General features: G+C 46.9%; 1 protein-coding gene across 6 annotated transcripts in view; it reads right to left on the reverse strand.

The window, feature by feature from the left end:
• Window positions 1-27,034, reverse strand: part of LOC106601416 (caskin-2) — a 93,490-nt gene that overhangs the window by 27,515 nt on the left and 38,941 nt on the right. For all 6 annotated transcript variants that reach the window (XM_045715232.2, XM_082971465.1, XM_045715231.2 and 3 more), the window contains exons 3-6: window positions 17,458-17,509; window positions 4,596-4,693; window positions 2,485-2,630; window positions 881-976 (exon numbers count right to left, since the gene is read on the reverse strand). In XM_045715232.2, the coding sequence (XP_045571188.1) occupies window positions 881-976; window positions 2,485-2,630; window positions 4,596-4,693; window positions 17,458-17,509 (392 nt within the window). The remainder of the gene's footprint in view (window positions 1-880; window positions 977-2,484; window positions 2,631-4,595; window positions 4,694-17,457; window positions 17,510-27,034) is intronic.

Consider the following 27,034-nt stretch of genomic DNA (forward strand, 5'->3'; position numbering starts at 1 on the left):
CAATAGTTACAGGCTAACTCTCTCAAGACTCATTTAACAAACACACAAGCACAAACAAAGCTGCCCAGCAAACCTTCCAGTAATAGAAGTTACAGACAGACTTGCCAATACTTCCTCTCCAGCCCACATCCAGATAAATAAGAATGAAAGACAAGGGGATTTTCCAGCCCAGTAGGAGAGGAGAGGAGTGTTCACAATGAGTGTGTGTGTGTGTGTACTATTACTTCACCCTGGCTTGGTTCGGCTTCACACTGTCCTATCCAAATTAAACGCTGCTGTAGCACTATTTGGGACCAGGGACTTTGATTGAGGCAGCGCACAGAGTTTGAAATACACTCACATGGCTTGGTGGTGTTTGAATGGCTATAGGAACGGACACATTCATATACAAAGCTAGTGTGCGGTCAGGGAGAGAGATGTTTCTGAAACTGTCAAACTGGTTTAACGATGAAGGCCTAAACTGCCCAATTCACCATTAAGTCATAGTAACCAAATGTACATTTCAGATGGAGAGAGTGTGAAAAATGAGTGAGAATAACTGTGCTCAAGGGAGAGAAAGAGAGAGCAATGGAGAATAGAGAGGGAGAGAAAGAGAGGAGAAATGTTGACAGTGAGAAGTAAATGTGCTCCAGTAAGAAAACCAGCATGCTGAAGGATGGGAGAGACTGAAAGAAAGACAAAGTAAAGAGTGCAGAAGTGAGATGTATTTGTGTTGTGACAACGCAGCCCATCCCAGCTCCAGAGGGGTTGTATCTGTCCAGACTAACACAGGCCATGACAGAGTTACATCACTTACACTCCCACAGCAGGCTGCAGCCTCCCTGTCTGTCTCTGTGAGCCTGGGCCAGTGGTGGGGGAGGAGAAACACACACAGTCTTACCTTGACTCTCCCGAACTCACAGGCCAGGTCTAGGGGGGTCTTCTTGGTTTTGTTGATCAGACAGGGGTTGGACTGGTGCTGCAGCAGCATCTCAGACTGAGAGAAACAGACAGACAGGGAATCAACACTCACACACACACACACGATCAAATACCATACACACTGTCACCGGGGCCATTAGGGGAGTAGGTTATGTTATGTGGATGTGGTCATGCAGATAATATTACAACACACATAGCCAGGGAGATGATGTCAGATGTTTCTATCAGCACCTGGTGCTGCCTGCCGTATCCAAGGACACAGAGTATTTGGTGAAAACAGACAGTCCATTAGCCCTGGGAATACATCGTAGACTAGAGGACCAGAGGCTGTTATAATCAAATGGAACTTCATGGTCTGTGCAGATAAATGCTTTTCACACAAACTGTGGTCCTAAAAGGCTTACAAATCAATTAATGTGGCGTAACCAGAACACATCCTGACAATGCTTGTAGGATAGTTCCTGATCTATTTCCCAATTATTAGAATTCCATATCGTTCGTTTTTTTCTGTGCGCTCAATGCGCAGTTTCTCTAGAGATAAATCAGATCAAAGCCGAACTGTGCGATGTAGTAGGGAGTTGTAGTTTCCAACAGGCCAATATTCTACATAGTTCAGGGCAGGAAACGTGAGTAGTTAACTACAATGACCATAATCCATTGCATGCCTACTTGTCCCGTCTGTGTGGGGCATACACAGATGGAGCGCGCGATTTAGAGCAGTTGCATGCGGTATCTCTACCTGAAAACGCACCATCTACCATCATGGGACTTTAATTCATTGTTTTATTCTGTGTTGTTAAAGCGAAAACCCTAACTTCTAAATAAATCGGACCGAACCGACTTATCACTCAGCACTACAGGGGGTGAGACGGGGACGGACGGGGGTTAGTAACAAAGACAAGGTCCCTAATCCCCCCTAAACCTGATCACCCCAGATCACCTGACCCCCCATCATTACCCCCTCAATCCCTACAAATCCAATACCCCTCATCCTGCCTCGTTCTTCTCTCTCCCGGCCTCTTTCCCTCTCCAATCCAATCACACCACCATGCCTCTCCTCTCCCAGCTTGCTACGTATCCCCTAACCCCTCAATCCCTTAAATGACTGTACCACCAACCACCACTCATCCTACTCTATCCCCTGCCATGTCACATCTGTTTTGGGGCTATGGCTGTGATTTGTTGACAGTTTGTTTACTGTTTAAGACTTAAGTGGACTGACCAAACATGACCACACACATCTAAATCTCAGATAAGTGACCCACAGTAAACCAGTATCAGCTTTGTGGACAGAACAGCATACATTCCACCCAATCCAGCAGAATGGGGATATTTGTTGACAGTGCTTAACGATGGCTGTGTGTAGTGTCATGCCTGTTGTGTAGAGCTCAGTGTCTGTCTGTCTGTCTGTCTGTCTGTCTGTCTGTCTGTCTGTCTGTCTGTCTGTCTGTCTGTCTGTCTGTCTGTCTGTCTGTCTGTCTGTCTGTCTGTCTGTCTGTCTGTCTGTCTGTCTGTCTGTCTGTCTGTCTGTCTGTCTGTCTGTCTGTCTGTCTGTGTACTGACCACGTCATAGTGTCCATACTGTGCGGCCAGGTGCAGGGGGATGTGACCATCCTGTGAGACCCCATTGACTCCAGCTCCGGCCCGCAGCAGCATAAGGACAGAGTCAGCCTTGCCCTGCCATGCTGCATAGTGGAGTGGACGCATACCTGCAGAAGGCAGCACATCTATGATCATATACAGTGACTTGCGAAAGTATTCAACCCCCTTGGCATTTTTCCTACTTTGTTGCCTTACAACCTGGAATTAAAATGGATTTTTGGCAGGTTTGTTTAATTTGATTTACACAACATGCCTACCACATTGAAGATGACAAATATTTTTTATTGTGAAACAAACAAGAAATGAGACCAAAATAACAGAAAACTCGAGCGTGCATAACTATTAACACTCCCAAAGTCAATACTTTGTAGAGCCACCTTTTGCAGCAATTACAGCTGCAAGTCTCTTGGGGTATGTCTCTATAAGCTTGGTACATCTAGCCACTGGGAGTTTTGTCTATTCTTCAAGGCAAAACTGCTCCAGCTACTTGGATGGGTTCCGCTGGTGTACAGGAATCTTTAAGTCATACCACATATTCTCAATTGGATTGAGGTCTGGGCTTTGACTAGGCCATTCCAAGACATTTAAATGTTTCCCCTTAAACCCCTCGAGTGTTGCTTTAGCAGTATGCTTAGGGTCATTGTCCTGCTGGAAGGTGAACCTCCATCCCAGTCTCAAATCTCTGGAAGACAAACAGGTTTCCTTCAAGAATTTCCCTGTATTTAGCGCCACCCATCATTCCTTCCATTCTGAGAAGTTTCCCAGTCCCTGCCGATGAAAAACATCCCCACAGCATGATGCTGCCACCACGCTTCACTGTGGGGATGGTGTTATCCGGGTGATGAGAGGTGCTGGGTTTGCGCCAAACATAGCGTTTTCCTTGATGGCCAAAAAGCTCAATTTTAGTCTCATCTGACCAGAGTACCTTCTTCCATATGTTTGGGGAGTCTCCCACATGCCTTTCGCCAAACACCAAATGTGTTTGCTTATTTTTTTCTTTAAGCAATGGCTTTTCTCTGGATACTCTTCCCTAAAGCCCAGCTCTGTGGAGTATATGGCTTAAAGTCGTCCTTTGGACAGATATTCCAATCCCCGCTGTGGAGCTTTGCAGCTCCTTCAGGGTTATCTTTGGTCTCTTTGTTGCCTCTCTGATTAATGTTCAAAGTTTGATATTTTTTATAACCCGACCCTGATCTGTACTTCTCCACAACTTTGTCCCTGACCCGTTTGGAGAGCTCCTTGGCCTTCATAGTGCCACTTGGTTGGTGGTGCCCCTTGCTTTGTGGTGTTGCAGACGCAGGGGCCTTTCAGAACAGGTGTATATATACTGAGATCGTGTGACAGATCATGTGACACTTAGATTGCACACAGGTGGACTTTATTTAACTAATTATGTGACTTCTGAAGGCAATTGGTTGCACCAGATCTTATTTAGGGGCTTCATAGTATAGGGGGTAAATACATATACACGCACCACTTTTCCTTTTTTAATTTTTATTTTATTTAGTGCAACAAGTTATTTTTTCATTTCACTTCACCAATTTGGACTATTTTGTCCATTACATGAAATCCAAATAAAAATCAATTTAAATTACAGGTTGTAATGCAACAAAATAGGAAAAACGCCAAAGGGTTTGAATACTTTTGCAAGGCACTGTACAATACACATATAAACAAACACAAGACAGACAGACAGTGAGTGACAGACAGAAATACAGTAGACATTTTTGGGTAATCCATATGAAAGCTGATATTAAAATCACAATGTGTTCTACAGATGGAACTAATAGAATGTACCAGCTGATATACAGTAGAATCACAAGACATTGTGTGCGTCACTAATAAAAACATCACAGATAATATGAATTAAAGGCGAGTCTGTTTGTACTGAGGCACATGTTGCTAACTGGTCTGAGATCTGTATCTACCAGCTAGCATGAAATGTGATGTGGGCTACTGATAGAAAACATCAGAGATAATGCCTGTGCTGACTGAGATGATCTCACTGAGACCTGTGTTAGCTGTTTTGCTAGCTGATCTGAGAGCAGGTGATAAATAGTGCTGTGTCTCACCGTTCCTGTCCTTGATGTCCACGGTGGCCTGGGCCTCCAGCAGCACAGACAGCAGGTCTGTAGTTCCGGTCAGAGCAGCATGGTGGAGAGCTGAGAACCTGAAGACAACACACAGAAAGATGATGGAGGGATATAGCACAGAGGCACAAAGACAACAGAGAAGAGGAAATGGGAAGATGACGTTTGGAGAGATAGTTCAGTACAGACATAGTATAGTTGAGTGAAAGACACAATTGAGAGGGCATTGGGATTGTTTGGCAATGGGGAGGCTTAGAGGCCAATGGGATTGCTTGTGAAAGAGAGAGAGAGAGAGAGAGAGAGAGAGAGAGAGAGAGAGAGAGAGAGAGAGAGAGAGAGAGAGAGAGAGAGAGAGACAGAGAGAGAGAGAGAGAGAGAGACAGAGAGAGAGAGAGAGAGACAGAGAGAGAGAGACAGAGAGAGAGAGACAGAGAGACAGACAGACAGACAGACAGACAGACAGACAGACAGACAGACAGACAGACAGACAGAGAGAGAGAGAGAGAGACAGAGACACAGAGAGAGACAGAGACACAGAGAGAGAGAGAGCCAGTACTCTTCCATTAGCCCAATAACACACCACAGCCCTGGGCTGTTAGTCACACACTCATCCTCTCACTGGTAACGATTCAATTAAAGTCTGCATGTGATCTGATGGTAAAGTGAATGGAAAACAACCTCTTCAATATGTAGAAAGAGGCCACAATATAAAGCAAAGCCAGGCTCAGCCAGAACCCTGCTCTGGGCTGTGGGCTGAGGGCTGTGTTATTGGGCAGTACTGTAGTGTAGAAGCCAGACAGCCAGTAGTCTAGGATTCACTAGACACCAGGAGACATGAATAACTGGAAAGATAATGGAGCTGGAGGCTTTGGCTCAATCAAGACCAGACTCCCCCCATCCTCATCCAGACAGTCTCTCCCCCCTCCTCCCCTTTTCTCTCTTTGTTGTTCAGCTTTATCTGTTTTGGGGAGAAATGGAGGGGGGGTATGGGGGTAGTAAATCAAAAATGAAAGCCCCCAAACTGTGGGAGGGAGGATTTGGCACCCCCCATCATGTTTTATGAGTGCCATGACGTGTGTGTGTGTGTATGTGTGTATGTGTGTGTGTGTGTGTCTGTGTGTGTGTGTGTGTGTGTGTGTGTGTGTGTGTGTGTGTGTGTGTGTGTGTGTGTGTGTGTGTGTGTGTGTGTGTGTGTGTGTGTGTTGTCGGGGCATGCCAACACAAAGTGTGGCCTCTAGAGGTGACTCAGCTCAGAGGGGAAGAACGACTCAACTCATCAGGCTGGTGAGTAACAGTCCTGCCTCCAGCACCACCGTCAAGTCCAAACACCACAGATATAAATCTCCCCTCTCACACACACACGCAGGTCCAGGCCGCAGCCACAGCCTGCAGCCACCACCATCCACATGGAGAGGAGAGAGGGAGGAAGCTGCCAGAACATAATATACTGTACAGCACCTACAGTGAGGGAAAAAAGTATTTGATCCCCTGCTGATTTTGTACGTTTGCCCACTGACAAAGAAATTATCAGTCTATAATTTTAAAGGTAGGTTTAGTTGAACAGTGAGTGACAGAATAACAACAACAAAATCCAGAAAAACGCATGTAAAAATGTTATAAATCGATTAGCATTTTAATGAGGGAAATAAGTATTTGACCCCCTCTCAATCAGAAAGATTTCTGGCTCCCAGGTGTCTTTTATACAGGTAACGAGCAGAGATTACGAGCACACTCTTAAAGGGAGTGCTCCTAATCTCAGCTTGTTACCTGTATAAAAGACACCTGTCCACAGAAGCAATCAATCAATCAGATTCCAAACTCTCCACCATGGCCAAGACCAAAGAGCTCTCCAAGGATGTCAGGGACAATATTGTAGAACTACACAAGGCTGGAATGGGCTACAAGACCATCGCCAAGCAGCTTGGTGAGAAGGTTACAACAGTTGGTGCGATTATTCGCAAATGGAAGAAACACAAAAGAACTGTCAATCTCCCTCGGCCTGGGGCTCCATGCAAGATCTCACCTCGTGGAGTTGCAATGATCATGAGAACGGTGAGGAATCAGCCCAGAACTACACGGGAGGATCTTGTCAATGATCTCAAGGCAGCTGGGACCATAGTCACCAAGAAAACAATTGGTAACACACTACGCCGTGAAGGACTGAAATCCTGCAGCGCCCGCAAGGTCCCAATGCTCAAGAAAGCACATATATATGCCCGTCTGAAGTTTGCCAATAAACATCTGAATGATTCAGAGGACAACTGGGTGAAAGTGTTGTGGACAGATGAGACCAAAATTGAGCTCTTTGGCATCAACTCAACTCACCGTGTTTGGAGTAGGAGGAATGCTGCCTATGACCCCAAGAACACCATACCCACCGTCAAACATGGAGGTGGAAACATTATGCTTTGGGGGTGTTTTTCTGCTAAGGGGAGAGGACAACTTCACCGCATCAAAGGGACGATGGACGGGGCCATGTACCGTCAAATCTTGGGTGAGAACCTCCTTCCCTCAGCCAGGGCATTGAAAATGGGTCGTGAATGGGTATTCCAGCATGACAATGACCCAAAACACATGGCCAAGGCAACAAAGGAGTGGCTCAAGAAGAAGCACATTAAGGTCCTGGAGTGGCCTAGCCAGTCTCCAGACCTTAATCCCATAGAAAATCTGTGGAGGGAGCTGAAGGTTCGAGTTGCCAAACGTTAGCCTCAAAACCTTAATGACTTGGAGAAGATCTGCAAAGAGGAGTGGGACAAAATCCCTCCTGAGATGTGTGCAAACCTGGTGGCCAACTACAAGAAACGTCTGACCTCTGTGATTGCCAACAAGGGTTTTTCCACCAAGTACTAAGTCATGTTTTGCAGAGGGGTCAAATACTTATTTACCTCATTAAAATGCAAATCATTTTATAACATTTTTGACATGCGTTTTTCTGGATTTTTTTGTTGTTATTCTGTCTCTCACTGTTCAAATAAACCTACCATTAAAATTATAGACTGATCATTTCTTTGTCAGTGCGCAAACGTACAAAATCAGCAGGGGATCAAATACTTTTTTCCCTCACTGTAACCATAAATAACCAGACCAGAGACACAGAGAGATGGCCCGTACTAGAGAGAGACAGCCCGTACTAGAGAGAGACAGCCCGTACTAGAGAGAGACAGCCCCGCACTAGAGAGAGACAGCCCGTACTAGAGAGAGACAGCCGGTACTAGAGAGAGACAGCCCGTACTAGAGAGAGACAGCCCGTACTAGAGAGAGACAGCCGGTACTAGAGAGAGACAGCCCGTACTAGAGAGAGACAGTCTGTACTAGAGAGAGACAGCCCCGCACTAGAGAGAGACAGCCCGTACTAGAGAGAGACAGCCCCGCACTAGAGAGAGACAGCCCGTACTAGAGAGAGACAGCCGGTACTAGAGAGAGACAGCCCGTACTAGAGAGAGACAGTCTGTACTAGAGAGAGACAGCCCCGCACTAGAGAGAGACAGCCCCGCACTAGAGAGAGACAGCCCGTATTAGAGAGAGACAGCCCGTACTAGAGAGAGACAGCCGGTACTAGAGAGAGACAGCCCGTACTAGAGAGAGACAGCCCGTACTAGAGAGAGACAGCCCGTACTAGAGAGAGAGACAGTCCGTACTAGAGAGAGAGACAGTCTGTACTAGAGAGAGACAGTCGGTACTAGAGAAAGACAGTCGGTACTAGAGAAAGACAGTCGGTACTAGAGAGAGACAGTCTGTACTAGAGAGAGACAGTCTGTACTAGAGAGAGACAGCCCGTACTAGAGAGAGAGACAGTCTGTACTAGAGAGAGACAGCCCGTACTAGAAAGAGACAGTCGGTACTAGAGAGAGACAGCCCGTACTAGAGAGAGACAGTCGGTACTAGAGAGAGACAGCCCGTACTAGAGAGAGACAGCCCCGCACTAGAGAGAGACAGCCCGTACTAGAGAGAGACAGCCCGTACTAGAGAGAGACAGCCCCGCACTAGAGAGAGACAGCCCGTACTAGAGAGAGACAGCCCGTACTAGAGAGAGACAGCCGGTACTAGAGAGAGACAGCCCGTACTAGAGAGAGACAGCCCGTACTAGAGAGAGACAGCCCCGCACTAGAGAGAGACATCCCGTACTAGAGAGAGACAGCCCGTACTAGAGAGAGACAGCCGGTACTAGAGAGAGACAGCCCGTACTAGAGAGAGACAGCCCGTACTAGAGAGAGACAGTCGGTACTAGAGAGAGATAGTCGGTACTAGAGAGAGACAGTTGGTACTAGAGAGAGACAGTCGGTACTAGAGAGAGACAGTTGGTACTAGAGAGAGACAGTCGGTACTAGAGAGAGACAGTTGGTACTAGAGAGAGACAGTTGGTACTAGAGAGAGACAGTCGGTACTAGAGAGAGACAGTCTGTACTAGAGAGAGACAGTCTGTACTATAGCTCTACAGGGTGTTTTGGAATAAGTGGTGCCTCAGTGGCAGTGGCGGTTCTAGACCATTTCAACTGGGGGGGCCAAGCTGGGGCCAGTTGTACTGTTAGAGGGGCCAGTTACATTAGACGTTATTGTTGTCATATCATTTTCTTCACTGCATTGCAGGCATTAGCAGGCAAAAGACCATGTTGATGATCATCATCGTTGCCACTGTCTAATAACGGATGTAAAAAAAGAACGATAGCAAAAATGTGTTATGTAAAAATTATTTCATACTCCACATTTAGGGGGGCCACAAGGGGGTCCAAAATTGTTGTCACAGGGGCAGTGGCCCCCCCCTGCCCCCCCGACCCCAGAACCGCAAGTGCTCATGTAGCACTTCCTGTCTCTCTACCAGAGGGAGTTGTGTACTGTGAAGGGAGGCTGGGGGGTTCTGCTGTGTCTAGCTACAGTAACCGACTGGGCCAGGATCATCTCTAAGAGTAATGCATAGAATGAGGGAGAGAGGGAGGGGGAAGGAGAGAGCGATAGAGGGGGAGGAAGAGAGAGTCTAATCCCTCTGTTCAATCCAGCAGCCTGACTGAGAGGAGATAAAATAATCTGACATTAAAAATGCATGTGTGAGGGAGCATCTCTGCAAACAGCCTAGTTATTAGGACAGCTTCTAAAATCTAAATAAACAATGTCTGTCTATTGGTGGATAGGAAACAAGTTTGCTCCAGTCCGAAGTCTATGGAGGGACCTCAGAGTAAAGACAAAGGCCTACTGTAAAGACTGAGGTATCTTAGACATATGACAACGCAAATAGAAAGGTATCAAGTTTGATAATGCGATACTAAATACGGCTTACCTGGAGGCTTCTTAATTCATTTAATAGAGTATCATAGACTGATCTTGCCATTATGTCAGCATATTATAATGGAGATACCGTGAGCTGCACTCCAGGGCTTCCTCACACAAAGAGTCTGAAGAAAGAGCACAAGTAGGGGAGACTAGACATGTACGGCAAGAAACTGATATTTTGTGTGAATAAAACCAGCTACTGAGGCCCAGACTAGGGATGAGCACAAGTGCTGTCACGATACAAGTATTTTGAGTTGGATGCTGATACCAGGTTTAGTATCACGAGTGGTGCAGTGGTCTAACGCACTGCATCTCATTGGTTCGATTTCAGGCTGTACCACATCCAGCCGTGATTGGGAGTCCCATAAGGCGGCGCACAATTGGCCCAGCGTCGTCCGGGTTTGGCCGAGGTAGGCCGTCATGGTAAATAAGAATTTATTTTTAACTGACTCGCCTAGTTACATAAAGGCTAAATAAAAACAACACTCTATACCAAAACGATAACATGGCAAAAAAAGCAGAGAGAATGTGATTTTTCCTAGTTTGTTCGGCTTTTAAAAAAAGATGAAACTACATTGGAAGTTCTAAATCCACAACAATGACTAAACCACATCAGGGGATTACTTGTAAAGTCTGGGAAAAATGGAAGACGTTAATATGTTTTAGTGTAGATACCCTTTAATTCAAGTGCAGACGCTTAGCACTGTTGTTTGGTTAGCGGTGTTTCTGTGGCGCACGTGTGATGGAGTTTGCAAAACTATTGGCCACTGAATTGATGCAAATAATCATGATTCTGCCAGGTAGGCATAGGCTACTGGGAAAAGCTTTCCACCTACCAGACGGTTATCATTAGCATCCATAATGGTTACACTAAGTGATAGACATGCGCGCACCGCACAGACAGGGGCATTCCTGTGTCGTTGCCTCTTCAGAAAATTGCAGGGAATACGAATCCCTGATGCATTATGGTCATGTGTTATGATAATAGATCATTTATTAATTTGCCCAAGTTAAGTTCAATACATTTAGTTCATTTACAAATGTGAGACACATTTGATAGAACCGAAAGTAACAAAATTTGAATACCAATGTAACGGCTGTCGTTAGAAGAAGGGGACCAAAGCGCAGTGTGGTAAGTGTTCATAATTTATTATATATAATGAACCACTTAAACAAAAACAAAAGCCAACAGTTCTGTCAGGTCACTGATAACAAAACAGAAAACAACTACCCACAAACACAGGTGGGAAAAGGCTGCCTAAGTATGATTCCTAATCAGAGACAACGATAAACAGCTGCCTCTGATTAGGAACCATACTCGGCCAAAACAAAGAAATACAATACATAGAATGCCCACCCCATATCACACCCTGACCTAACTAAACAGAGAAAACGGCTCTCTCAGGTCAGGGTGTGACAACCAAACCGTTTTTCATGTTGTAATATTGAGTACAGAAGTGTTGGTGAACCGCGTCCCAAATCACTTCATTTCCTAAGTGCTTCTGAAAACACTTCACACCTTTGTGAGAGTCACACACCAAGCAGACTATACACACACACACACACACACACCCTCTTTCTCTTTCGTGAACCTTCAGTTGAGATCTCTCTACACCTAGATGAAACCTGTGTGACGTTGGTCTCATTAGGCCTGCCTTAGGGCCACTTAGCCCAGTGAATCCTGCCTCTATCCTCTGAGGTAGAGCTCGGTTTCCTACCCTAATGCAGCAGGGTTTATTTGGGCCATGGGGTGGGGATGTATTAAGTCACTCAGGGTCCAAGGGCTTTACACAGGGCCCAGCCATGAAAGAGGGACGTCAGGAGAGGGAGGTGAGAGGCCGGAGGTACACAATCCCTCCTCTGTCCTTCCCTTCAATTCTCTCTCCTGTTCTCCCTGGCAGGACGTGAGAGTCCAGAAGAGAGAAAGGCCCTTGAAAAGGCTCTGTGTTCAAAGCACGCAGGTCTCTCCTCCTGTCAACCCAGCCGTCTCTCCCCCTCTCACTCTAGCACACCACTCCAATGAAAGAAAGAGGGAGAGAGGAGGGAGATATTTATGGAGGGAGATGGAGAGGGTCTGACCTGTCTCCAATCAGGCCCCTCAGTACCAGGTTGGAGTGCTGTCATCCCTGCAGACTGGAATGCACTGGGGTAGTATATCACCCACCTCAAACAAACGCACGCACGCACACACGCGCACGCACACACACACACACACACACACACACACACACACACAAGCAAACACACACAAGCAAGCAAACACACACACGCTCTCACACACACACACACACACACACACACACACACACACACACACACACACACACACACACACACACACACACACACACACACAGACGCAAACCCCATACACACTACTCCACACTGCTCCCCAGCCAGACCAGGGACAGTGAGAGAGTTACAGCCTCTCAGAGCCAAGGCACCATCCTGTCAAATGACATTCCTGCTGATAGTGTTACATTCCCCAAGGTGACCTGGCCAGTCTAGTATCTCTCTGTCTATCTGACTGGCTGGCTGACTGATTGGATGACTGGGAGGTCAGAGGCTAATAACTTCCTTCCAATCTGGGCTGTGTACTAATCGTTTCAGCAAACAGAGTGGCCTGGCCTTGGTCATCTAGGCACAGCATCAATGCAGGTGGGCCGTATAGCTCTGTGTAGTATAGTAGTAGAGCTAATGAAATGGCTTGGAAACACGGGAACTAAGACATAACTTTTAGCTACATTTCAATGGTGAGGTCTTTTTTGGATGCCTTTGGTATCTTTCCTATGTTCCTTTATAAGTTAAAGGATTTTATATGACAGTACAAGCCGTCTGAATTAAAACATTTACAGGGAGTTTTTACGGACGCAGGTTCAGACATGCTGTTTCATTCTCTTAAATACACAGTCTTTCAAACACACACACACACACACACACACACACACACACACACACACACACACACACACACACACACACACACACACACACACACACCACACACCACACACACACACACACACACACACGTCTTCTAACATGGCATGGATGTCAGCTTCTATGGAAGTTTGGAAACAGAGCAGGCTTTCTGTCCAGCTCTCAGAGGGAGAGGTAGTAGTGTATAGTTCTCTCCTGCCTGGGTTGGTTCTTTCCCTCCATTGCTTCAGATGACAGGGGTGTGTTGACGGGTCCTGGCAGTACTGCCCTCTGTGGACACACAGACACACAGGCCAGGGATCCAACCAGTCCCCCAAAGACAGGCACAGCCTTTCAGCCCAGGCCATTCCAGTGCTGCTCTCCATGGAAACGGAACCCCAAACACAGACCAAAAGCTGGAAAGGTTCATGGAGACTCAAATACTAATTTGTTTCACAGGGTTGCAGAAAAGAGACCCTTTCATATATTACAGCACCAGTGTTTGTTCAGCATGCCTTTCTCTGACACACACACACACACACACACACACACACACACACACACACACACACACACACACACACACACACACACACACACACACACACACACACCACACACACACACACACACACACACACACACACACACACACACACACACACACACACACAAACTCTCTTTCTCTCATGCATGCTAGCACATACACGGAGAGGGGGCAAATAAAGTCAACGGAAATGGGATGAATGGGTGCCAAGCACACACTCTCACAGCCACACACACACACCTTAATAACAGTTGCGTGAGCAGTTTATTAGGTACACCACGCTCATGAAAATGGATCGCTCCTACAGACAGTGAGTCACGTGGCCGTGGCTTACTATATAAAGCAGGCAGAGAGGCATCAAGATACTGCTCGATTAAACATTAGAATGGGTAAAACAAGTGACAGCCGCCCTCCTGTGACAGCCGCCCTCCTGGGCTTTTCACGCACGACAGTGTCTAGGGTTTACAGAGAATGGTGAGACAAACAAAAAACATCCAGTCAGCAGCAGTGGGCGAAAATGGAAAGAATTGTGCAAGCCAACAGGCGGGCCATAAAGAGGCCAATAGCGGCGCAGTACAACAGTGGTGTGCAGAACAGCATCTCAGAACACACAACTCTTCGGTCCTTGTCCCGGATGGGCTGTTGCAGCAGACGACCACAGAGGGTTCCACTTCTATCAGTTAAAAACAAGACAACGCTGCTCCAGTGGGCACGCCATCACCAACACAAAACATCGCCTGGTCTGACGAATCCCGGTTCCTGTTGCGTCATGCTGATGACAGAGTCAGGATTTAGCATAAACAGTATGAGTCCATGGCCCCATCCTGCCTGGTGTTAACAGTACAGGGTGGTGGCGGTGGTGTAATGGTGTGGGGAATGTGTTCCTGGCACACGTTAGGTCCCTTGATACCAATTGAGCAATGATTCTATGCCCTGAAGAATTCAGACTGTTCTAGAGGTAAAGGGGGGTCCAACCCAGTACTAGATGTGTGAACCTAATAAACTGGCCACTGACCACGCCTACAGTAGGGGATGAGTAAGAACCTTTCATCATCCTCTCATACAGGTCTTCACCTGAACAGCATTCATAGTACTACATACTAAAGAGCCCAGTCATATCCCCCCTCACTACTGCCAAGACAGACTGAACACTTTCCATGATTGCCCAACAACAAAGTGTTCTAGAAAAACAAACCACACATGAGTGATTAATGTTGTAAACATAATTGCTGTGTGCTGTGCTTCAACATGATAGCGTATGGCCTACTAATGGAGCGCTAGACTAAGCTATAGGATATGAGACTGAGCTGTAGTGATAAGATGAGGGGTCGGGTTCCTACAGTAGTATAGTCTGTGTTTAACGCTAGAGAGAAAAGCAGAGCAGTGCCAACAGCACTGATGAATAATGAAAGACCTTTTCCTCCACTTGAAATTCCGTGTCCCCATGGGGGCCATTAGAACCGAGCAGCACACACACACGCACGCACGCAGCCTGAGCAACACACAGCAAGACACAAATGAACACTCTTCCGACATGCTAATGTTGAGCCCCACATACACTATACACAAAAGTATGTGGACACTCCTTCAAATTAGTGGATTCGGCTATTTCAGCCACACCCATTGCTGACAGGTGTATAAAATCGAGCACACAGCCATGCAATCTGCATAGACAAACATTGGCACTAGAATGTCCTTACTGAAGAGCTCAGTGACTTTCAACGTGGTACCGTCATAGGATGCCACCTTACCAACAAGTCCATTCGTCAGATTTCTGCCCTGCAAGAGCTGCCCCGGTCAACTGTAAGTGCTGTTACTGTGAAGTGGAAACGTCTAGGAGCAAAACAGCTCAGCCGCGAAGAGGCAGGCCACACAAGCTCACAGAACAGGACCGCCGAGTGCTGAAGCCCGTAGCACATAAAAATCGTCTGTCCTCGGTTGCAACACTCACTACAGAGTTCCAAACTGCCTCTGGAAGCAATGTCAGTACAAGAACTGTTCGTCGGAAAGCTTCATGGCTGAGCAGCCGCAAACAAGCCTAAGATCACCAAGCGCAATGCCAGGCATCGGCTGGAGTGGTGTAAAGCTCACCGCCATTGGACTCCGGAGTAGTGGAAACACATTCTCTGGAGTGATGAATCACGCTTCACCAGCTCGCAGTACAACAGATGAATCTGGGTTTTGCGGATGCTAGGAGAACGCTACCTGCCCGAATGCATAGTGCCAACTGAAAAATTGGTGAAGGAGCAATAATGGTTTGGGGCTGTTTTTCATGGTTCGTGCTAGGCCCCTTAATTCCAGTGAAGGGAAATCTTAACGCTACACCATACCATGACATTCTAGACGATTCTGTGCTTCCAACTTTGGGGCAACAGTTTGGGGAAGGCCCTTTCCTGTTTCAGCATGACAATGCCTCTGTGCACAAAGCGAGGTCCATATTGAAATGGTTTATCGAGATCGGTGTGGAAGAACTTGACTGGTCTGCTCAAAACCCTGACTTCAACCCCATTGAACACTTTTGGGATGAATTGGAACGTTGACTGCGAGCCAGACCTAATCGCCCAACATTAGTGTCCGACCTCACTAATGCTCGTGGCTGAATGGAAGCAAGTCCCCGCAGCAATGTTCTAACATCTAGTGGAAAGCCTTCCCAGAAGAGTGGAGGCTGTTACAGCAGCAAAGGGGGGGACCAACTCCATACTAATGCCCATGATTTTGGAATGAAATGTTCAATAAGCAGGTGTCCACATACTTTTGGTCATGTAGTGTATCATCATCATCAAGCCTTCAACTCTGTTTCCAGCCATGTTTTTCCTCTCTGGTGCACTAGTATATAATTCCCGGACGCGGTAGCTGTCATCACTGCATTGAATTGTGTGGCAGCTTTTGTAAACACTCCCATCTAAATCGGTCACAGTCCCGCCCTCTACGCCAGACAAACCCCACCCCTGACCCCTCAGGCTCCGCCTCTGAATTCCCTGCCCCCCCCCAGCCCCTGAGAGCTGACAAAGAGAGAGGAGGGGGTTGGAGAAGATGCATAACAAGCAGTAAACCATGGCCAGAGCCTGGGGGGGGTGGGGGGGGTGGGGGGGGCCTGGGCTCTGATATATGGTGCGCCAATGTCCTGCTCTCTGGACCGTTTTACAGCCATCTCAGAGGCACGGCTTATCTAAAGGTCTCCCACTGTTGTCTTGGCTCTTCTCTCCACTTTTGTTACTCTGTTTATTTAGGCTGAGTGAGGGGGCACCAGTAGTGTCTGTAGAGGGGGAAGGCTGTTTGGATGGATGTGGGAGCGCTATAAGAGGTAGTTATATTTGGATATCTCGGGTGTGCTAAGCCTATCGGACTCAATCTGAACTCAGACAGTCTAACTGTAGACTTTGCCAGATCTACTTTTTGACTAGTTCATATTCTACAGGGAGCTGAGCGACTCTTTAAAAAAGCCATGCTGCACCAAGGGATCTCACCAATTTCATCAATGTGCTATTCTATCAGCTACTGAGAGCAATTGTGAAAATTAGTATGGCTCTAGCAGCCGACAAAAATATCTGCGATGAAAACACACCACCCTGTGAGAAGGGGAAAAGAGAGGAAACGGAGAAAGTGAGAACTTTCATATGGGATCCAAGTCCCTCCACAAAGAGAAAAATAGATGAGGAGAAACTAGACCTATGCTAATAAGCGAGAGGGGAACATTTTTACAGTCAGCATTTCTACTGGCAGACAGGGTAACTGGGGGGTTAGTAGACTGTGGTGTGTCTGCTTTTGGGCAAGAAGCAGTAGTAAAAACAACAATTAAATGAGCGTTTTCAGCAGTGACACCTCCGCTTCTCCTCCAGACACAATTACCAGTAAGTCTGCTTTGGCTGACTTAGCAGAAGGCCATGATTCAACCCAAGGCAAACTAACGCAGAGTGTTTATCACAAGCCAAGACAAGACGCATTGAGATTTAAAATCCCAGCCCTTGTATGTAGAAGCTACACAGTAGAACTACTGTTTTCCAGATACAGAAAGAGTAGCTTATTAGTAGGCCATCTTTTATTATTATATTTATTATTTTACAGAGGTTGTCAGTCAGTTCTTTAGGACAGTTATTATCATCACACACTTACCCATCTCCATCCTGGTAGTTGACGTTCAGTCTCTTCGTGGAGCCCAACAACTCTGCAAAAACACAAGACAGAAAATAAATCAACATGCGTTCAGGATATTTTTAGAACAAACACTGTGCTACTGGTTAACCTAGAAACTATTCACTCAAGCCTGGAGGGAAGTGTCTTCATGGTGCAGCTTCAGTTCATGGTTTATAGTATTATACTGGATTGGCTTGCTTTTGTGCAAAATCTGGAGGTTGAGCATTGTTTTACAGATCTATTATTAGTTCACTCATGATCATGCGTTTGCTTGTGAGCTCAAACCATCTCCAGGTTCAACAAGATTATCCGTGGGAACCAACTCAGTCATTCTAAAAGATTATAGAGCATCTGGTTCTGGAAAGGCTGAAGACCTGCAGGCCACATGACTAAGAGATCCTGGTCTAGATACTCACCCTGATTAGTTGCTACCATGTTGTTGTCATGTTGTGTTGCTACCATGCTGTGTTGTCATGTGCTGCTGCCTTGCTATGTTGTCTTAGGTCTCTCTTTATGTAGTGTTGTGTTGTCTCTCTTGTTGTGATGTGTGTTTTGTCCTATATTTATATTGCACTTATTTTTATTTTTAATCTCAGGCCCCCGTCCCTGCAGGAGGCCTTTTGCCTTTTGGTAGGCCGTCATTGTAAATAAGAATTTGTTCTTAACTGACTTGCCTAGTTAAATATATATATATTTTTTAATTAGAGGGCTATGGGGTCATGGTTCAGGGTTTAAGGAGAGAGCAACAGACAGTGAAGTGGAGACTCCAGCTAGCTCACCCACCAGGTCTCAAAAACCTGGTGGGTGAGCTAGCGATCCCAAACAAGCTGTCCCTGATAGATCTGTCCCTTTCTCTCCGTCTCTAGAGGCAGTTCATTAGCCTCTCACCCCAGGCTGACCTCTGTGGCCAGGTCAGGAGACAATACACTGTTCAGAGAACAGAGGGGGGAGGAGACCTTGTTGTGTCTTTTGATGTTCTGATAGAGATGCCTCTCCATCAGCCTAGTGTGGCTTTAGAAGAAAGAATGTCACTGGCCACCACAGGGACTCATATGGTGCTTTTCCATCTAGAGTTAGCCCCAGACCTGGGTGTCCTCAGTGTTTTATGTTGACATAACCTCTAGTTATTCTGTTTCCATCAGGACTGTGACACTAAAAACTTGTGGCGAGCAGAATCAACAACCTCTGCATCATTCAAGAAGACCGTTGCTTTGTCATGGCTCCAAGTCAGAGCAGATCTGCTGGAGCCATGGCCAAGTGAGACACGGGTGCTGGCCCACGTAGATGGAAACAGAAAAGTCTGCACCTTTTGGGTAAAACACTGGGGTAAATCCTCATTGGAAATGTGCCAAGTCTCTACAGCCTCTATGGGCAACGTCCAGACCTGTCAACTAAACTGATGGAGACATCTCCTGCCCTCCCAAGACGTGATCAACCAATGGCAGGGTCGTTCCCTTGTGTATCTCACTGGCCCTGCTGACACCCCAGCTCTCTTTGACATCTTTCATACAATTTCTCCAAACATAAGCACAGACTCACCAGTTGCATGTGATAAGCAGCATATTCTTATAAATTCTGTGAATTCCAAACAAAGTTTGTGCTTTGTAGAGTCATGCAGCTTATGCCCTGTGTTCAATCAGCATGTCAGTGTGATGCCACAGTCATCGTCCCTGAGCTGAAAATAGTCACTCATTTCACAGCAAGGTCATTGAGACTATGATTCACCACCGCCAGCGGTAGATATACAGTTTAATGTCAGACACTAAGCATTTGTCATCTGCTGTAACAGTAATGGAGGTCTGTGAGGCAGAGCTCCATCCATGTCAGCTGGTCATAAGACAGAGTCTGCACTTGTGTTCTGGTCTCCCATGGCGTCTGAAGGTGGGTCAGCCGCTGTGAGGGTCACTGTTTGCTATGAGTTCAGCGAGGTCAAAGGGCAGGCCACAGGGGGTAACACAGAACCGAGTGGGAAAGAAGTCCCAGACACTGGATACACCCACGGTGTGGAGACATGACGACAGCCCCAGTCTTACTACTGCTCATTATGTCTGAGCAGGAGGCGAGCAAGGCCAAGGTAGCCTCAACAGCCCCAAAACAAGTGCTTTGAAGTGAGCTTCTATTCAAGATCTCTGCTACACAGCCAGTTCCCCTTGGGGATCTCTGTGGCTCTTTGATTATGACCTCAATTCCATAATTAATTAGATGTATCAAACATTGCGTGTCGCAGTCAAGTCATAGGAACACAAACCCCTCTTTAAAAAAGTTTTTAGATCACTTTGCTGGCCGTGTAACAAGCACACACTGACATCAAACCCTCATGTGACTGACGGGACAGGCTGCCTGGCCTTGTCTTCACTACAGGAACCAGTCTCTAAAGCTGAATATTGCAGCAAATTGCCCATTGAAGCTTTCATCTGCTGCACATTTGTTAAAAGTTATTTTTAATGTAGTTTATGGAGAGGGGGAAAGCGCCGCCTGTTTGGTTACGTTTTGAGGACTCCATATCTTTTTTTAATTTAAAGCTGAAAGTATAACGTACCATAGATTTGGTACCACAAGAATGCTGGGCAAAGGGGAGATTTTGCTAAAGTCTGCACATTTGAGAATTCTGTCTTGGAACAAGTTCATGGATTCAAGTCGCAGCCTGTGTCTCTGGTGCAACTGGCAGAAACAGAATCTGTTGTAAAATATCAGACTAAAATTAGACAACCACTGTGAGTATCAAAACTATGATTATATGTTCTTCCATAAAAGAGCAGGCAACGCCTCAAAAATCCATTTTGTTTCTGGGGCTCAAATGACTGCACTTAGGTCTAGGCAATAAACATACAAAAGTTCAGGTCATAATTTTCCTTCTGCACTCATTGTGGTGTAGAACAGAGACCAGGCCACCATTATCCATCCAAAATGTGAGGCAGGAACAGCTCTGTTACAGAAGAAAGAGCTTTCAAAAGTAGGCCTTGTCGAAAACTGCTCTGTGAAAAACGTCAGCAGTCCCATCATGCCATATTCCCTGCCATTTGACAACACTACTATGGTATCTGCCTGTCGCAATAACAGGACTTACTGTGACTGGCATCACTCAAACCAGTAAATAAAGAGGACAAATGCCAAGATGAATATACATCCCTTCACATCTCTGTTCCCGAGGACATATTATACTGAATTAGTGACAAATTAGGTGAACTACAGTAGTGGTTTAACAGCTGGCCATCTTCCTCCTCGGGAGCTGCAACCAGTCAACGAGGAAGCATCTTGCTTGGATGATTAAAGGGCTGAAGAAAGCCCTTTCCTCCCCTCGCCTTATGGAGGACTGATTGTTTAGCATCTGAGACAGAGTGTTTGATCTGATGGCACTATTTGAAGACTCAAGAGTGTCAGCGGAAACCCTGGGTCCACAATCAGGGCTGGTGGATTCCAGCGAATTCATAGCTCTGTGGTGCTCCTAGGGCTCTCACAGGCCTGGCACTGGAACACAGGAAGCTGCATGCAGTACGGCTAAGGAAGGAACGGGACGGGACCTGCAGCGTCTTAGAGACACACTTACTACACTTTATGTAAAATACAGTCGGCTACACATATTACTGAAATGTAAACTTGCGTACCCGCTACGTCTCGACTGCTACCTCCAGGTAGAGCACGACACCCACCAAACAGTTACCTCCCTGGTAGCAGGGCAGTACAAACAGAATAAATGGTAATAGCAGTGCAATGTTTTTGAATATCTGAGACTCGTTTTATTAAGTTTTCACCTGGATTTTTTTTTTTTTACCTGGAATGCATCCCTGTTACATTCTAGGGATGAGTATGAGTAATTGATTGCTCGAACGGAGGTCAAAACTCAATCTTTAACCAGAGATAAAAAAAAATATAGGCCTTTCGGTTCTAAAAATAGCAACTTGTTCTTTTTATTCCGAGAACTCGAAAGAAAATCATGCGAGTACTCGAACAGTCAAATAATGACAAATGGCCATCCTTATTACATTCTGAAATTGTCGCAGTAGCTGCCGGCTGCACTGAGCCAGGTAAAACTATGGAAGCCCATCTCCACAGGCGAGAAAATAATCCCCTTAAAATGGAAGGAGCATACACGGAACCACATGTAACATATGGATTTGCATTAGTATACGCATTAAAAGTCCCACTGCAAAGTTACACCTCACTTTTCTTATTTCTCAAGTTATTACAGAAAACCAAATCAGAATTCCGAAGAATGCCGAAGTCAAGTCGGAAAATGTTTTTCTGAGTGTGTGGTGTAATATGGATTACATATAGGCAAGCTAGCCTATTCCCTATAATGTAAACTCCAACAGAAATATCTTCAAATACTAGTTTCAATAACATTTTCTGCAAACTTACAAGCAAATACTTTATGAATGTATTGTTACGTTAGCACAGCATGAGTCGGCCATCTACAACTACATTAAAGTAAACCAACGTTTTGGAAAACCATAACGCCATCTAACCAGTTATCAAAGAATGTTATCAGTGCAGGTATTTTAGTAAGCAAGCTAGCCAGTCAGCTAACATTAACTATAGCCAACTAGCTAATAGTCTAGCCAACCACCTAGCCAGAGCCTAACAACTGGAGACAAGCTAGAAAACTAGCACAACTAAAACATAACTATAGATCAAACGCAAAGAGAGAGCAAAGACTTACAGATTGATGGCTGGGACCCATCCGATTGTAAAACTTTTTAAAAAGAGTGCAGGCTGAGTTAGCTACCAAAACGAGAGAGAGGTGGGCGCTTCCTCCGGGCCGATGGAGAGTCAGTGAGGGAAATCCAATAGCTATAAGCAATAGATTCCAGATATCAGCTAGCACGCTAGCACTAAGCCAAGATGGAAAAAGTTACAAAACTCCCGTAGCCTACTTCCCAGAGAACATGCCTAAAAGTTGCATTTTATTTAGTAAAAAAATAATTGCCCCATTTTCTTCCCAATTTCGTGGTATCCAATTGGCAGCTACAGTCTTGTCTCATCGCTGCAACGCCCATATGGACTCGGGAGAGGCAAAGGTCGAGAGCAGCGCGTCCTCCGAAACACAACCCAACCAAGCTGCACTGATTCTTGACACAATGCCCACTTAACCCGGAAGCCAGCCGCACCAATGTGTCGGAGGAAACACTGTGCACCTGGCGACCGTGTTAGCGTGCACTGCGCCCAGCCCGCCACAGGAATCAGTAGTGCGCGATGGGACAAGGACATCCCTGCCGACCAAACCCTCCCCTAATCTGGACAACTCTGGGCCAATTGTGCGCCGCCCCATGCATCTCCCGGTCGCGGCCGGCTGTGACAGAGCCTGGACTCAAACCCAGAATCTCTAGTGGCACAGCTAGCACTGCGATGCAGTGCCTTAGACCACTGCGCCGCTCGGGAGGCCCAACATGCCGAAAAGTTGACAAAACAAAAAGGAGAACAGACGAGGTAATACAGAGCAAAAAGGTATGATTTTCTTTCGTTTTGAGCCCACGGCAAGAAGGCACCAGAGTATGCCGTGCTAACAGGTTCCTACGAGATAACACAGCCACAAAGTCCGTGAAGAGCATGAGGATGCTAACGTTAGCCGGCTTGAGCTAGATACCGAGCTAGCATACGAACTCTCTCCATATGACGTTGCGAAATAGTGCATTGTGGGTAGTTTACAAGATATCCGGAAATAAGTTCACAAGTAATAACCCCAAAACATAACTATGTTTGTAGTTATAGGTAACCAGATCATGACTACAACTAAGTAACTAAGTCTTTGACAACACTGTGTTGTTACTTTGGTGAGTAAAAACTCATGCTTCCTACCCTTTGCACATACATGCTTGTGAATTGTTGCATTATTCAAGAGTGTAATATGGTTTGGTTGCATTATTCAATAGTGTAATTTGTTTAAGAATAAAAGTTTGTCACTGTTGAATAGTTTTGCTTACTGGCTTGTGGCTACTGTGATATTTACGGTAAATTTGAGCTGAGGACCAAAAATGTTGCATTGCCAGCCACAACAAAAGGTAAAGTAAAGCAAGGATGTAATGTGAATTGAAAAGTAAAATTATCTTTTGCCACCCCGCTCCTCAGTCTCTCCTTCATATCTCATTGTGGGAATAGGGCCTTATCTGCTGAGCAAATGGGGACAGGAAGTCACAGCGCAGTGCTGGGGTATTTTTTTTTTTGCCTCATCTGAGCTCTGGGACAATGACAGGGTCGCACACAAAGGAGGCCGTTCCCCTGGCCAGTTCCCAGATCCCTGTCGTTTTTAAACGGCTCTGTGAGGCGTCAGAGTGGCTATTCCCCACGTCTAGAGGCAGCGCTGCCAGAGTGGACCACAGCCATAGATTTCAACACAGATCGGTTTTATCTGTTTACTTAGCTTTCCTCAAATCAACAGTTACATGTGGAGAAAAGTTATCACACACTGCTAAGTCCGCTGGGTAAAGTTAGGTCCTCAGTTTGCCTGGTGGCTAGCCCTCTCTGGAGCTAGATATTGACTTTTACAGCATTTTGACCATAGGAGGCTCAACCATCTACCAACACCTACCTGTTCCTGGTGCAGTTAACACCTGCGTAACTGCACCTGCCTGGTTACATCATAGGAAGCAGTACTCTCACTGCTGTGTCTTGAGGCCCCTTGTGCTGCTACTCACTCCTACACATCCACGACCTGTCTGAACACCTGCCTCCTAGCCAAAGAGCGGGAAAATCCCTCAGAAATCAGAGCCACAGTTTCTGAACTCTCGCACTTAAACTATAAGGGCAAGTTCTGTCAGAGAGAGAGAGTAGGGAGGAGAAAGTGAAGGCCGAGTGCTTCCTCCTGTGGCAAACAAGCATTACAATATATATATATGGTCATCGCCCCTCAGAATTCTCCATGCCAGATTACCCCATATTACTTCAGTATACGCAGCTATGCAGAGGAGTCCAAACTGTCTGGCCGTTAAGAACACAAGGTTAAGAACACATCAGGAGTAAGAGATTGGTGGTGTGGCTGAGTATTTTTCCTAAAGTGCTAACAAACTAAGCAAAATTTCCTCTCTCCATCTCGTGTCCATGACTGTTCATTCTGCATGGTATTTTCCCACCGTGCACACTGTACTGGCACATGATGGGACCCCATTGCTGGAGACCACATTGAAATGGCACACACTCACACTCAGCCGGGCAGAGACAAGCCCATCTCAGTTCACCTCCCAGGCCTCTGGCGGTCCACTTTGTTTAGGTGTTGTTTTTCTCCGGGAGGAATGTACCTCGTCTTGTGGGACAGTTTTCCGGTTTGCCCCATCACCTCCACCTCCTGGGGGTGGTGTTTGGGGGTGATCAGAGGGGGGCAGAGTTTTACTGGAGGCACAATGAGGGAGCACTGGCTGTGTGACCAGGAACCGGAGGTGTAGGAGTGTGTGAGTGACCTCAGGGGTGTTTCGTTGCAATCTGGCTGTGACACGAAGGGGGGGACCTCTCAGAAACAAAAGCAGGGACTTGAGCTGGGCCTCTTCTACACTTCCTTTCCCAAGACCATTGTTCCAAAGAGCGGGAGGCTTAGGCCATTGTGTGAGCCCCCTCCCAGGGGAGGGAGAAAGGGAGACAGAGCAATAGAGAGAGAGGTCCCTAAACTCTGTTCCTCCATCTCACCGACTCTACTCCGCCCTCTCTCTTTCGTTTTCTCTGTCTCCCTGCCCTCTCTCCCTTTTTTCTGCACTCTATTTTCCCCTCGTTCCTCCGGCTCTTCCTCTGATGATTAGAGAAACGCCTGAGAAGCAGGGAGTTCCTCCTGCTCCATTCACAACTCATTACGCAGCCTACACGCAAACCAGGACCACCTCTAGTACACAAGAGGATCCAGACACAGACAACCAGCATCTCACACAATCAAGTAACCAAACAACCAGCAAAAAAAGAGAGTACAAATGCCCTTTCATAAAAGGGGAAAAACATTCTTTAAACAACTGAGCAATTACTTAGCTGATCAGAGCAAGGGGACAAGGGGACAAGGGGATAAGGCTCCCCTCCTGCCCTAAGCAGTGTCCTACTGATCCAGATCTTTCACACACTTCAGCCTCTCCAGAGGAATGTGTACGCTGCTGTACTGTAGTGTCTCACTGCCTGCCCACACCTGCTGCCCCACGCCTGGGGCTTTACTCACGCCACACTCTTATCAGGAGACAAGAAAAGGCAGATAACACCAACATCAGACACGTAGCAGCACAGATAAGAGCCAGATTGTTCTCTCCCCATCATATCTGGGCCTGTTCTCCTCTCCTGGCCCTCTAGGCTCCAACACGCTACGTCCTAATGGCTGACAGGAACGCCAACACGCATGGTCTAACGTAAGAATGAAGAGAGTTGAGGCTCCCAATGTTTTCCTTTGAGATGAAGTGGAGTGAAACCTGAGGCCCATGTGTTGTCTTCCCAGTCCGGCTCTGGCTCAGCCAGTGGGGAGTCTGGGGTTCGGAGCCCGGGCCAGCTTGGCATGGGGAGTAGCACCACGGTATGTAAATAAAAGCGCTGCAGATGGGCCTGGAGGAGTGTGTGGTCACACACGGACACGGCACGCCAGAGGGCCAACACTAACACCAGCAGAAGAGATGAGCTTTGAAACGCACATGTACACACACAACACCCCAGGTCAAAGGGGGTGTTTATGGGAAAAGGTGATTTGCCCTGTCAGTAGTTGAAACTGCTGGTGTCCCAAATTGCCTGTAATGACTTCACACAGCCATTTTGTTGTCGTCTGAAACTGTTTTGGGGTCAGTGACAACAGTCTAACTCCTTTCTGTCACTCTGTAGAAGTACTGATGATCCCATTACAGTCAGCAAAGGTTTAATTCATTCACTCATACTGAGGGGACAAAGAAGAAAACTATTCCCTGAATCCATCTCTCATGAGGAGTTGAAAAGGTTGTGAAGGATAACACTAGAACTGCTAAAGCAGTAATTTGGACTGCTCATTAAAAAAAATACTCTGCCATTTAAGTCATGCCCCCCTCAGTCCTTGACTTTTCCTAAATAACCCAATATAACACACTGTCGTTCTTAGAATCTTAATATCACAAACAGAACTGGTGTTATAATTAGTTTTAGGAGGGCATGTCATTTCTTTAATGGTTTCCCCCTCCGCCCCTCCTCCCGACAGTGGAGCCTGCTCCACCCCTCCTCCCGACAGTGGAGCCTGCTCCGCCCTCCTCCCGACAGTGGGGCCTGCTCCGCCCCTCCTCCCGACAGTGGGGCCTGCTCCGCCCCTCCTCCCGACAGTGGGGCCTGCTCCGCCCCTCCTCCCGACAGTGGGGCCTGCTCCGCCCCTCCTCCCGACAGTGGAGACTGCTCCACCCCTCCTTCCGACAGTGGGTCCTGCTCCACCCCTCCTCCCGACAGTGGGGCCTGCTACCCCCTCCTCCCGACAGTGGGGCCTGCTCCACTCCTTCTCCCGACAGTGGGGCCTGCTCCACCCCTCCTCCCGACAGTGGGGCCTGCTCCACCCCTCCTCCCGACAGTGGGGCCTGCTCCACCCCTCCTCCCGACAGTGGGGCCTGCTCCACCCCTTCACCCAACAGTGGGGCCTGCTCCACTCCTTCTC

This window comes from Salmo salar, chromosome 03, assembly GCF_965601325.2.
Source record: "Salmo salar chromosome 03, fSalSal1, whole genome shotgun sequence".
Taxonomy (NCBI): domain Eukaryota; kingdom Metazoa; phylum Chordata; class Actinopteri; order Salmoniformes; family Salmonidae; genus Salmo; species Salmo salar.